The 13154-nt window shown below is 39.2% G+C and overlaps 1 protein-coding gene across 7 annotated transcripts in view; it reads left to right on the plus strand.

Annotated features, from left to right (window-relative positions):
• COL14A1 (collagen type XIV alpha 1 chain) overlaps nt 1–13154 on the plus strand; it is a 127427-nt gene that overhangs the window by 12151 nt on the left and 102122 nt on the right. For all 7 annotated transcript variants that reach the window (XR_012631297.1, XM_074887238.1, XM_074887201.1 and 4 more), the window contains exon 5: nt 2071–2157. Coding sequence is in view for 6 of the 7 variants with exons in the window: in XM_074887238.1 (XP_074743339.1) it covers nt 2071–2157 (87 nt within the window). In the remaining variant the exon portion in view is untranslated. The remainder of the gene's footprint in view (nt 1–2070; nt 2158–13154) is intronic.

The raw sequence follows: 13154 nt of genomic DNA on the forward strand, positions 1-13154 counted from the left end.
CAAGTGGTCACTAATTCTTGAGATGAAAAAAGGTCAAACATATACAAAGCTTTGAGAATATCCTCTGGTTTAGTGCGTTAGAAGTAAGTTTTTAATGTTGCTGAGTTTTAACTGATGTACAAAGAATTCTCAAGCCTACAATAAATTTTTTTTTTGTTAAAGGAGTATTCCTCTTTATGTAGCCAGGTATACTTTCTTATTCTACTGCTGCTTGTAAGCTACTGTACATAGTATATAATTAATAAAGATCACTGGGAATGAAAAAATGCATCTATAAAAGCATGCAGTAGATAATTTTTTTTTTTTGTCTGTGTAAATATGTGAGTAAAACTGGGGTCTTCTTGTCTGTTCTTCCTATGAGGCTAGAATTTTGACAGTTAGAAATGGCTTTTCCAAATCCAGAAGTCTCTGCCAGTATGTGACCAACTTGTCTCCTATGAGCATTTTCAGATTTTCATACTGTTTCTCTGGAGTCGTGCTGCTCAACAGCATTAGCATTAGAGGAGGCCATCAAGCAGCTCCTTAGCTTGCTCTTAGCCTTTTCTCAAAGGAATGCTCTTAGAAGGCTAAGCAATGGCATCCTTTTTGACTAGTATTATTCTGGTAATTTCACCTCTTATTTTAGTTGGAGACTTGTTTAGGTAAGGACTTGGTGTCATTGTGGCTTTGTCTGTAACCCAGCTAATAACCAAGATCTACCTCAGTAAAAGCGATTCCTCAGCAAGCTTGTGGATCTGAATTTGCTTCTGAACCAGTTTCACAACCGTTCACTAAAGGTAGAGGTGATGTACTGGTCCACAAGCTGTGTTAGTAAGGAGAGGAGTCAAAACTTCAGTTATTTTATCACCAGTTTTCCTGACTCTATACCTGGAGCGTGAGGGCTGTAGGTTCTGCAGAAGGTTATCACACTGAGAAGGTCATACTCGGATGCTTGACAATGGCTTGCTGTCTTCCTAAGATCTTAGGATGGTCTTGTGATTATATTTTGAATTGGAACTTAGAGCACTCTTGGCTGTTTCAGATATTCCATATACTGTTGGGTAAATTAGCGAAATCCATTTGACTCTGGTTCCACTTCTGTAAAACAATACTTGGATGTCTATTTTGTATCATATGTTTCAAGAGACAGATAACCTTCTTTCACCTTCTTACAGTGTTTTTTGAATGATGTAGCACAGAGAGACTCTGATCCTGGCTAAGACTCAGTGCCTGCTTGTCTGAGTGCCCATCGTAATCCAGCTCTACATAAACTAACGATTTTAATTGGAGTAGAATTTTATTTTCTATGAAAGTTATTCTCTGTTTCATTCTTTTAAGCTGTTCCTGGCCATTGTAGACAGCTGAGGTGTTGACACCAATTAGAGTTCTAAGGAAATTCTAAAAGGATCTTTTTTTTCCTTAATACGTGACATTAGCAATGATTTTGTCAGAATCTTTCAGACAGTGAGTAGAGTGATACTGGCTACTAATGTAATATTAGGAATTGATAATCAGGCTGGGTTCTGCTTGGCTGTTAATGAGAGATTTGGGACATCATAAGGGAGGTATCCCACCCACTTGTGGGACAGGAAACTGTTGAAGTCTGAGCTTTGGAGCAACTTTGCTCTCGTGGGAGTGTTTGGTGCCCTGAACACAGATTTGGGCATGGGATCTAAGCTCATTCTTTAAAGAGGATAATGTAGCAGCTGGCTTGTGTGCTTTTGTGTTGAATGACTTGGAGTGGAACTCTGCAATGCTGGACTTTCCCCAGCTAGCTTTGCCAATTTTCTGGACTATATTTCCAGTGCTGGATCTTGTCAGCGTGGGCTTAGGTGCTGATGTCACTGTATTTGGACTCTCCTGTGCGAGGAGAATCACTTTTGAAAACTTTAATAATGATACAATGGGGAAAGATTCATAAAAAGAGTAAACCCAAAGGGAGGGAGGGAAAACCCAGTAACAGTCACTTGCTACCTAAGCATATCGCAAGATGTTGCGTGCAACTTCTTTATCTGGAAGAAGAAAATTACATGCTTCTGACTTCACTGTTTCTATTTTGATTGATTATTTCTTTTCCCCCTTACTTTTCAGTTAAAGATATAGAGAGAAGAAAAGAAACAAGTAAATCCAAGGTGAAGGATCCAGAAAAAACAAATGCGAGTAAACCAGCTCCAGAAGGTCAGATCATAACCCATATGACTTGTGTGATATTCTGAAAATAATCAGCTTTTTTATTTAACTTGGCCATTATATAGATTTCCTTTAAGTCAGTACTTTAAATCTGGTTCCCAGGGTTAAGTTAAACACGGGAAAAAACAGTATTTTTCAGAAATACTGGAGAGTTGCTACAACAGAGGTATTGCTTTTAGTTCTGTGTTTTTCTTTACCACTTTATGCAGTAAGCACTGAATACCACCGTGGATAGCATTAAAGCAGCTTTGAACCTGCATTAAAAAATCGTGTTGCCTGTACTTCCCCACTGGGTGTACTTTGAGTAGCGAAAGCATCGAGTGCGCGTGTGTATATACATAATAATTTCCTGTTATCTTGGCTGCAGGACAGACTTGCCGTATTAATTCCCACCTAAGGTCAAATTGGTATTATTGTATAATTAGGCACATGATAACTTGATAACCCTGTCCTAACGTAGGTCATATATATGAAAACATTTGAAATATTTTGTGGGGAAAAAGAGTTTTGTTCGGTTGCAAGGACCCAATCTTCTGGTGAAATGTGATATTGCTTGTCATGAGAAGCTTGTCTGGTATGGACAGTAAAATCTATTTCAAGCTTAATATATAACTCTATTTCCTGTTATTCTAAAATTCAAATAGCATCTTCTTTATGAAGTAACCCCAGCAGTAATTATTCCCTTCAGTGGTTACTTATGATGTGCAGAACAAGCAGAGACAAGAATAGCTTGATATGACCTTAAATAGTCTTTCTGTGAATAAATTGGACAGTTTCAAGGATCCCATTTCTCTCATCCCTTTTAGCTCTGTCTCCTACTAATGCAAGTATCAAAGACCTTACCCAAAGCTCCTGGAAGCTCATGCAGATTTTTCTCACTTCAGTGGGTTTTATTTCTTGCCATACATACTTGTGTCATGTTGTATTTATTAACACTATACAAGTGTGCTTTCATACAGCATTTCTCAAGCCAAAGCACCCTTGAATTCATCACATTGGGTGCAGTGGGGAAAATGTTAGCTAGAATTTACAACACTTAAAGAAGCAAGTTAAACCTGCTAGTGCATGCTGGAGTAGTGGATAGGTCATCTTTATTTCATGTCTAGAGGAAGACTGAGTTGGAAGAAATGAAAGAACTAAAGAAGGAAAATGTGATTTGTTTTCTTAATGAAGAAGAAGTGATAAAAGTTGAAGGAGGGAAAGCTGGGCCTGTAATAGGAAAATGTTGATTAAATACAGGCAGAGGAAAGTGTCTGCCAGACTGTGGGAGAGGATTTATGCTTTTTCATGGAGTAGGGGCAAAAATACAGTTGGCAAGAGATTGGATCTGCAGTCTCTCCCTTTTTAGGATTCCCGTTTACTTGCAAAGTCTTCAGCTTTCCTCCTCCCCACACAACTTTTCACTCATCTAAACTTCTTCAGTTGTATTGGGGCAGTTTGTGTCAGAGCAAAATGCACTTCCATCCAGCACCTGTGAAAAGCTATTGCCTTACACTTACTGTAGCAGGTTTTACTAGAAAACTGGGGTATATATTTGAAAGAAAGGCAAAACTTACAAACTTCTCAATCAACAAAACTAACCAAAAAGAAAAAATGTTATACTACTTTTTATGAATTCTAGATTTTCTTTAGCCCTATTCTCAACCCAGCTATATTTTAATATAAAGTAATAGACTTTTTTCTTACTGTCTCGCTATTGCATATTTTTTCGCTTTGTACAGTATAATGATTATTCAAAGTGATGGAGATTCCAACTGAATGACTTCAGTGGGAGTAGGGTGAGAGTCCAAGCAAAAACATTCTGCAGAAATAACAACATCAGCAAAAAATGCGTAGCTGGGATAGAAGTGAATTCAGAACTGATACACAAAGACTAATGGTATCAAAACTTTCCTAGTTTAATATATAAAGGCCATTCCACCTCAAATTGAAATTGGAACCAAAAAAAATAAGGAAGAATCTGTGAATGAAATGGATTAAAGAAATAAGAGCAAAATTTTATGGCAAAACCATGAAGAATAACTTGATCCTCTGCAGATGTTTGACAGGAAATGATTTGAAAATGACCAAATGAATTCAGGCAAGCAATTAATTGGTTTCATAACAATATAGTATATGGCTAAATCTGATGAATTTAATAGCAACCGTGATACGTTCTCTGGCTGTGTTACATCCTTGATCAAGGTGGTAAGACCTGAGGAGTTAACAGTACAAAAGAAATTATTAGGTAGTATAATATCTTCTCTGAAAACAAGAGCAATCTTTGCCCACAAAACAAATTGAAAACCATTGTGGAGATTGGTATTGTCAGGTTGTGGCTTCTGCTCTTGTCTTGACTGAAAGAATAGCAAAAGCCTATTTCACCGTTTCTGCAAGTCAAGTTTTGATGTAAGGAGGTGCCTTCTGTGAGCATCTGCCCCAGTTGTTACAGAAGGATGTTTATATAAGAAGAAATTGAAGTGTCTTTGCAACCTTAGAAAGGCAAAGGTCATTCTCCTGCATATGGAGAATTGTCTGTCAAAATTCTCCAGTGTGAATATTAGGACAGATTTGGTTTTTAGTGGGCCAGAAAATCTGAAATCAATGTTCTGGGACAAAACTAATAAAGCACAGCAATATGCTTGCCAGTGTGTATGAAAAAGCATGTGGACTCTGCCAATAATGCAAGGTCCAGTTTATGCATTATGATAACTCATGTATCCTGCTGGTTTTCCTGAAAGGCACAAAAGGCACATAATCACAGAAATTTGTTGTTTATAAATACTTAGCTAATATACTTTCTTTAGGATCACATCATTTCACTTTCAATTTCAGTGGGACAAAGATTTTGCCATAACCTTTCTATTCATAGAAGCCAGCTCTTCACTAAGAAATACAAGATGGATATCTGTATTAATGATTCCCTATGGTTTCCAAGCTTCTCACTCTTATTTTCATCTATGGTTTAGAGGACTGATTCTGCAGTGCTGTCTGCTATTACCAGCTGTCTGAGGCTCTAGATAGTGCTGGGAGGTGTGGATGTCTTCTAAACTCCCAAATCTACTTTTTTTTCTCTGTCCTTAAATTAGACTATATTTAGGTTTTGCTTTGTCGTTGTGGAACTCTGTCAGTGGCTTGTGTGGCTTGCTAGTCATTTTTTCAGCAGCTTCAGTAACCGAGATTAAAATTTTCCATCTATTCTGTCCTGTCCATTCAAGTAGTTCGAAAAGATTTGCTCCTTTCTTTCCTCCTCTAAGTACTATGTTCTTATCTCAAACAAACCTCCAGTGTGTATCCAGTAATGTCATTGTGCCAAATTAATTCAGGTTTAATGTCTAGCACTCATCCATCAAATACTCACTTTATATTTGATTTTCAGAAACCTTCTTTAGTTCTTCTGCAACAACCACTTTCAAGTCTTGAATCTTCTTTCTATATTTTTCAGAACCTGTCAGTTTTCAGCTTAGTGATTTATCACTGCTGTGCACGCTCGTATTAATAATGTCAGAAGTCTTCTCTTTCTCTCTGTTGAGATAAAGCTCACAGACTTGGCTTCTTTCAGCACGCACTGATATTTGAGTACTTGTCCCCTGGCGCTTCTCCAACTCCCTCATGTACAAAGCTCCTTTCTGTACAGCGACAGGGGTTAATACATTCTGTGCCTTCTCAGATGTTTTACAGTTTCTCAGAGTTCTTCTACAAGTGATTCTCTAATCAAATCCCTTTGGGGAGGAGAGAATCACAGTGTTTTGACTGTATCCTGTAGCAAATATGTGACTATATCCTTTCTCTTCAGAGTAGTTGTCTGTGTGTCTGAAATGTTTTTAGCCACCCATTTCAATAAAAACCACAAAATACTGAGGACCAGTTTTCTTGCCTGTGGACTTTATTTTGGGGTTTTTTAGTTGAGAGGTATGGTGGTGTAGCCTAGGCTAACAGTCCAACTCCCACCTAGCTGCTTGCTTACTCCCCTCCTCAGCAGGATGGGAGAGAAAGTGGGAAGAACAGGAATGAAAAAGCTCATGGGTTGAGATAAAGACTGCTTACCAATTACCATGGTAGGCAAACAGACTCAACTGGGGGAGAATTTACTTAATTTGTTGCCAAATAAAATTTAAAAAATTAATAATGTGGGTAGTGGTAAACAAAAAGACAAACACTAAACCAACAGCTTTCCTCCCTGCTTTCCCAGGCTCAACTTGACCTCCCCCCTCCTCCAGACTCTTTTCCTCCTCCCATATTATCACCACAGGTTACACTCAGTCCAAGTCCCTTCAGAGAGGAAGCAAACAGTGCAAAAGGGGTGTTGAGGGGTTATGATCAGGATGTAGTGGTTTTTCCTCTACCATTTCTTTCTTCTTGTGCCTTTTCTTCTCCAGCATGTGTCTTCCACAGACTGCAGGGAGTGTCTGCTCCACCATGGAGCACCTCTTCCTCTGACCTTGAGGTTCCCTCTGCTGTTTCTTGCTCTTTTTTCCTCTCCTCCTTTCTGTACCTGGCATTTTCTGGTCTTTCTTAAATATGTTTTCCTAGAGGTACCACCAGCTGTGCACAGGCACAGGGTGGCCCCTGGCCTCTGCTCAAAAGGGCCGCCCCTGCAACCTCCCTCCTTGCTGCCAAACTTGGGCACAGACACCCAGTACAAGAGGTGCTTTATTAACGTTCTACTACACAGTCTTAAACGTGCCCTGTTCAGAAATTCCCTTATGCAAATCTCAAATCAGGATGATTTAAGACAGCATAGAGCATGTATGGATCACATTTCTCTCTGAATCAAGTTTTCGCAGGGTAAGTCTTCACCAGGCTGTAGGCTATTAAAACGATGAGAAATAAGCTCCCATAAAAGGTTATGTAATTTATGTATGATGCAATGTAACAGTTACTTTCTCATCGTAAAGTGCATGTAATATAGTCATAGAGCAAGTATGACTTGTTAGGGAGGTCAGAGATCTTCACTGCACAGCACAGAACACGCTGGTTAGGTCAGCCTTCACAAATGAAAATTGCAGTTCGTTCCTGGAGCAAGTCCACTGGGGGCAGATGTGGGGTTTTTTTATCGATTCCTATGAAAATCTATTGATGTGTGGCCTAGCTAAAAAGCCTGGGAGAACTGCAATTTTTTAAATCCCTTAAATGCTTATTTCTGATGGAGTCACCTTTGCCACATGCCAGGAACCAAACTAGCAGAACATTACCTGAGCTGCCTGGGCCACTGTGGGGCCAGCTGGATGACCTGAGAAAAGGGATATTGCCCTCAGTTCCCTCCCCAAACAGAGTATACAGGAGGAAGCTCTAGGATAAATCAGCTGACAATAAAAGCTAGATCTAAGTTTCTCGTCGTGGAAGACTGACACAAGCAGGTAGAAGTTTAGGAAAGAAAATTTATAGCTAATCTGTTGGGTCATGGGTATAGAAAGGACAACTTGGGAATGGAAGAATTAGGCACTGGGTGAGTGGAAAATAATGTAGAAATCATAGTAGGCCTCAGAGATAGGAAAAAACTTCAGAAGCTCTTTTTATGAGCTGTGTAATGCCATACCTTGTCTGCCACAAAGTATAATAGAAAGGTGCAGATGCCAGGTTATATTATATGTAGGTAATATAACATGAACTAATGCTAAAAACATTGCATAGTGACTTCATGTGTCTTGATTGATATTCCTGTATTTCTATATTAATTTAAACACAAAGATTTTTTTTGACGAAGAGGTAAAAATGACCTGTAAGGATAAATGTTTCCTTTGAACGAATTTAATATTATTAATGACCTTTATTTAGTGACGTTTAGTGAATTTAATATTACTAGTGACTTTATTATTACTATTCTGCATACAGATATATACATACAAGTCATAAATATCATGGAGAATAGCTGCTCACTCAGAGTTCCCTCTGACACATGCTGGTCCCACTCTCCTCTTTGTTCTCTTCACTACTCAGTGTTGAACAGAGAAGAGATTTAAGTTGTATTGTACTAAATGTAAAGTTTTTAGCACTTTCAGGGTTCAGTATCATAAAGTCTTCTGGAAAGAGACCTGAAGCTGTCTGTCATGTGATAATTACCTGCTAAGTATTAATAGGAATAAGTATGCCTGCAGTATCTTTCAGGTGAGTGTGCTCTGCCAGTTATGTGAATCATTCAGAAACAATGTCTTTTTGGTGCTGGGTCTTTTGTAGTTTTTCTTGTGAATGTAACTTTTAGCTTCCTTGTCTATGTTTAGAAAATAGGTGGAGATCTCAGCTGCCTGCAAAAACTGTGTATACGTATCCAAAGTTATTCTGTTTTGCAGTGAGATAGCTTTTGATTCTTTTTTTTGTCTTCCCAAGTATCTTACATTATTAGTGATATTATTATTTACATTAGTTCTACAATCTTTGAAAGTATATGTCTCTGATTTTTTTTTCATAATATTTTTTCTTCCAGTGCTATGCACACTATCAGATAATGCAAAAGGCATATCATTCCTCAAAAATTATATGGTATACATATCTGAGGTTTCTATTATAATAACTCTTGCAGTGAGGTCACATCAGTCTTGGGATAATGATAGAAATGAGAGGTGCAATAAACTTGAAAAATACACTGATTTCCTTTCTTCTTCCAAGACTGCTATCACCTTTGATGCACATAAGCTTTGAGATTCACTCTGTAGCTGTTGAATGGCACTATTTAAGCAGAGTAGGAAAATATCTGTGGAGATGTATATTAAGATACTTTCAGCAGAAGAGACTAATTATCCAATTTATTAACTTGTCTGTTTAGTTAATGTCAGATGCTTCAGTAAGTATTACTAGACAGTGTGAAATGAGGGCTATGAGGTATTTGACTAAGCCACAGGAATGAATACCTTCTGAACTTCTGCTCTGTTGGCCGTGTTTCATAGTTTTACTCACTTCATCCTGGCTAATGTAACTGCAAATGTTGGTTTTAGTCATGACATTTTTCTATTTTTTTTATTACTTGCTGAACTCCTAGGCTATGGAACTCATTAACTATGTCTTTACACAACCTATAATTGGCCTTACTAACAGTGTTTCCCTGAGCTTTCTGGAGGACACTTCAGCGCTTGCATTATGAGCAAGCAGAAGAAAGAGATTGTAACTCTGTTGTGTGAGCATTTTTCCCCAGTGCCATTCTGTTCTTCCTAAACAGTCCTTATCTTCTCAGCCCTTGCACTTTAATCTGCATCTGCAGTCTGAGGGTAAAAGCAAAATTTATGGGAAAGTAATTGGCTCTTCCGCTGTCGATATAATGTCTTTGTTGTCTTGTGTTGGGTATCACTGAATCCTGTAGCCCAGTAGAAACATGCAGGTTTGCCCAAGCTCCATGTTCCCAGCTCCAACCAGTAGCAAGACTGAGCATGTAGTCCCAAGAGGTCTGGGGTGAACAAGCACAGATCTTGGCCAAACAAGTACTAACCAGCCACCTGTGTAGCTTGAACTGGCCCCCTTTATCCCTTTGTTTTTCTGTTTTCCCATGCTTGTTCCTCCCCAAACTATCTTGATTCCTCCTGTTTATTGCCTTTGATTCCTCCTATAAACATATCATGCTAAATCTTGTATAATCCCCAGATACGTCTTTTCCTGTATCCCATAAGTCTCATGACCCCCTAAGCAGTAACCCCCCACCAGTCTGAACCATGAACAGACCATGTGATGAAGTACAAGTTATAAAAATGTGTTGCTGATCTTGGAAAGTACCGGCAAGATGACACCCCTGTAATTAATGTTTAGTTTCTGTGTCTATGTTGTACTTACACAAAAGGCAAACACTGAACTACTTGACCTGAGGCTGCATGATAGGTAAAGCACAATGTCACCAGGGAGGTATCTTGTGGCTTTTGATAATTCCATGGTTAGTAATACTGCTCAGTGGGGTTTTTTTAATTAAAGTTTCTGCCTGCCTTTTTTTTTTTTTTTTTTTTTTTTGTTCCAGTGCAGTGCAGTTGGGAATCAAAGGGTTGCTTGAACTAGATGCAACTAGGTTTCCTACAAAACTAATAGCAGTGCAGCTATATTGTCCAGTACAGCACTTTCCCTGGTGAATGCACTAAGCCTGCTCATAACTAGCTAGCTCAAGGACTTCTCCCTTATCTGCCATTACAAAGTGTAGACGTAACCCTGGCCATTAGTCTTTAGCATCAGTTTCTTAGATGCCTCAGAATAGGGGCAGATTCATTTCCTGCTTTGGAGATATGGTATATGGTAGGCTACTGTCTACATTTCCCTAAAAGATGTATATACCTCATACTGAGACTTGAATATTTCGTCTCTGCAGTGTCTGTAGGGGGGTATGTGGATGCATTACCTTGATATGTATGAAACAGGATGCACGTTTGCTGTCATTTAACTGTCTCACAGCTGGGTCCATGTGCTCTGTGTAGGCTGTTATGTTACTTTAGGACTACTTTATTTTCAGTTTACTTTGGGTTCTGTGCTTACCATTTTGACAAGGATTTTAGTAGTCTTTACCAAAAATTGCTTTTCAGCACTGTGTGCATGCAGTCCTTTGACCTGATTGTGAATAGCTCTTGTGTGCGTGGTGTATACCTGCTTGTTCTAGTATTTGTTAATCAGTTAAAGGTAATATGAACATAAAAATGAATGAATCTATTATCTATGCTTCTTTAGGGGGGTGGCCTCAAATCCCCATGACTCCCTTTAGAAGACTGGGGAATGCTTGGATGCATGCTCTTTTGACACTCTTCTGACCACTCTGAATCTGCTTAGCCCAGGAATAATTTTGTAGAACTGTTTTGGTTTCAGACTCTGTCACTTTGGCTTTGGACTCACCTGGCTTTGTTCTGCCCAACCTTAGCCCAAGCAGAGGATCCATGATACATCCTATCTCAGCTTTCACTAGTGAAAGCAGCACCTGACCATCTGATCTTTGTCAATAGGACTCTCACTTAAAGGCCTGCACCCAGTCTGGTGTGTCAGTGGTTTCACTCCTGGTCAGATCACCATCCTGATGTGGTGTTAAAAGATCTGTGCTCTGGACTCCACCTAGAACCTGCCCATCAATCCTATCAGCAGGCCCCCATCCATGCCAGGTTGGTGGAGCATGGGTTTTTTTGACAGTGGCTATTTTTTAACTTGTGCCATGTGCGTGATGGCTTTCCATTCTTCTGTGTGACTCCTCATGGACCTCTTTATCTTTCTCAACTTCAGGTGATGCAAATATCTGTTTAAAAACAGGAGGTGAAGTAGACTTGTCAGAATATACCATTGCTTTCTTTGACATACGAATTTAGGATACCTCTTCCAAGCCATGTTTGTTTCTGTGCTTTTCAGAAGGTAGAATTTGATGACAGGCATCCATTAAGTTTCTAAGCTAGTCTATAAACCTGTGAGACACCATGCAGAGCTTTGTACATTAGAAATTCCTTGTTAGTCACTGGAGGATTTACAGGAGGACTCTGTTGCATGGAAACTCTTGAGTAAACTCCCCTTTACTGTCCGGAAAGTTTAGCTCATTGTGCTGTGGGTTATCAATGCTTATTCCAAGAGTTCATCATATGAATTTCTGTGGAGAACATAGCTAAGCGTTTGTATCCTTTGACTACTACTTGCAACTTGGATTTCCTTTTGCAATGGCAATACTTTTATGGACCTGGCCAGGATCCTTCGGCAGACTCCTGCTTCCTGCCTCCCACAACTGGAAAACCTGATAGGAAGTATCAGCACTGACATGGACAGAATTCTTAAATGCTTTTCCCTTGCCATCATTTTGGTTCTTGCTTTGGAGAAAACCAAGCAAGCTACATTTAGAGATTGCAGCATTTACATCTGCCGTCTGGCCAAACTAAATAGCCATTGCAAGTGTGGTAATCATCTGAATAAGAGAGAAATATGTTCTTGAGAGAAAGGAACCTTGAAACTGAAGACCCAAAAGTGGCTATGAAGGCTGGAATTGGGAAAGGGTTCTCTTTGAGTAGTGCACCTTGATCCTGACAGAAGGAATCCCCAGTTGAAGTGAGATCAGGGAAGAGAGAGGAACAGAGAGAAAGAGAGAGAGAAACTGGGGGGAAGGGATTTATCTTAACATAAGAAGGGTCTTATATATATTTTGTAACTGTCTTGTCTGTTTTGAATATCTGTAAAATTGTGAATAACTTTATTTGCTATAGCCTGGTTTGAGACAGAGTATTAACACGGAGGTTGCTGGGTACCTTCTTCAATTTGTGTATGCCAAACTCTTTCTTTGTTCAGAAAATAAAAAGCTTGGCATTAGAAATTACGGCTAGTCTCCATTCTTACCCAGGGATTCCACTTATCTTCTGACTCCTCCTTTCTGTAGGAGGAACTGCTTTTCTTCTGTCTGTCAGTATGTTAACATCATACAGATGGCTGTGGTTGTGCAATACCTTTCACACAGTGTTCCAGGCCAGGCAGAAGCTGGAGATTGAACAGATTGCCTTTCTGTTGTCCACAGTCTCCCTCCCTGTCTCTCTTTAGGAACTATCCTTGAATGCATGTGCTTCACTGAAAAGTAGACACAGTGTTGACACAGATATCTAGAGAATCTGTAGCTGAGGAAAAAAAAAGCAGCTTTATAGCCTTCTTTAGCCTTCTTTCTTATCTCTCAGAGTAGAAAGAGTAGAAGAGGAGACTTAGCCTCTCTTGGACCTAAACATAAGTTTCAATTTTGTCATAAATTGATCTAGCCCCTAATATCAGAACTACTCAGGTTCATAACCCTTGAGCTAAGATGTTTGTCCTCATGTGTCTGCACAGTAAAGATGTATAATGCTTGGTAAGTCTGAACCATTACCAGCTGAAAACCTCCTGTCTGGGCTCTTTTCTTCTTTGGTAGCTTTCCCTAAGGCACTGACCTTTTTTTTTTTGTGCAATCTATTCTTAGTTTAAGTGGGAGACTGCTATTCACGTTCTTGAATGACTGGTTAATAGAAGCTCAGCTGAATGAACGGTCTTTCATTCTCTTCAGACTGCTTTTCATCTCTTCAAGTTATTAGCTTTTGAGCATCCATCCAATCCACAGTGTG

This window comes from Strix uralensis, chromosome 1, assembly GCF_047716275.1.
Source record: "Strix uralensis isolate ZFMK-TIS-50842 chromosome 1, bStrUra1, whole genome shotgun sequence".
Classification (NCBI taxonomy): Eukaryota; Metazoa; Chordata; class Aves; order Strigiformes; family Strigidae; genus Strix; species Strix uralensis.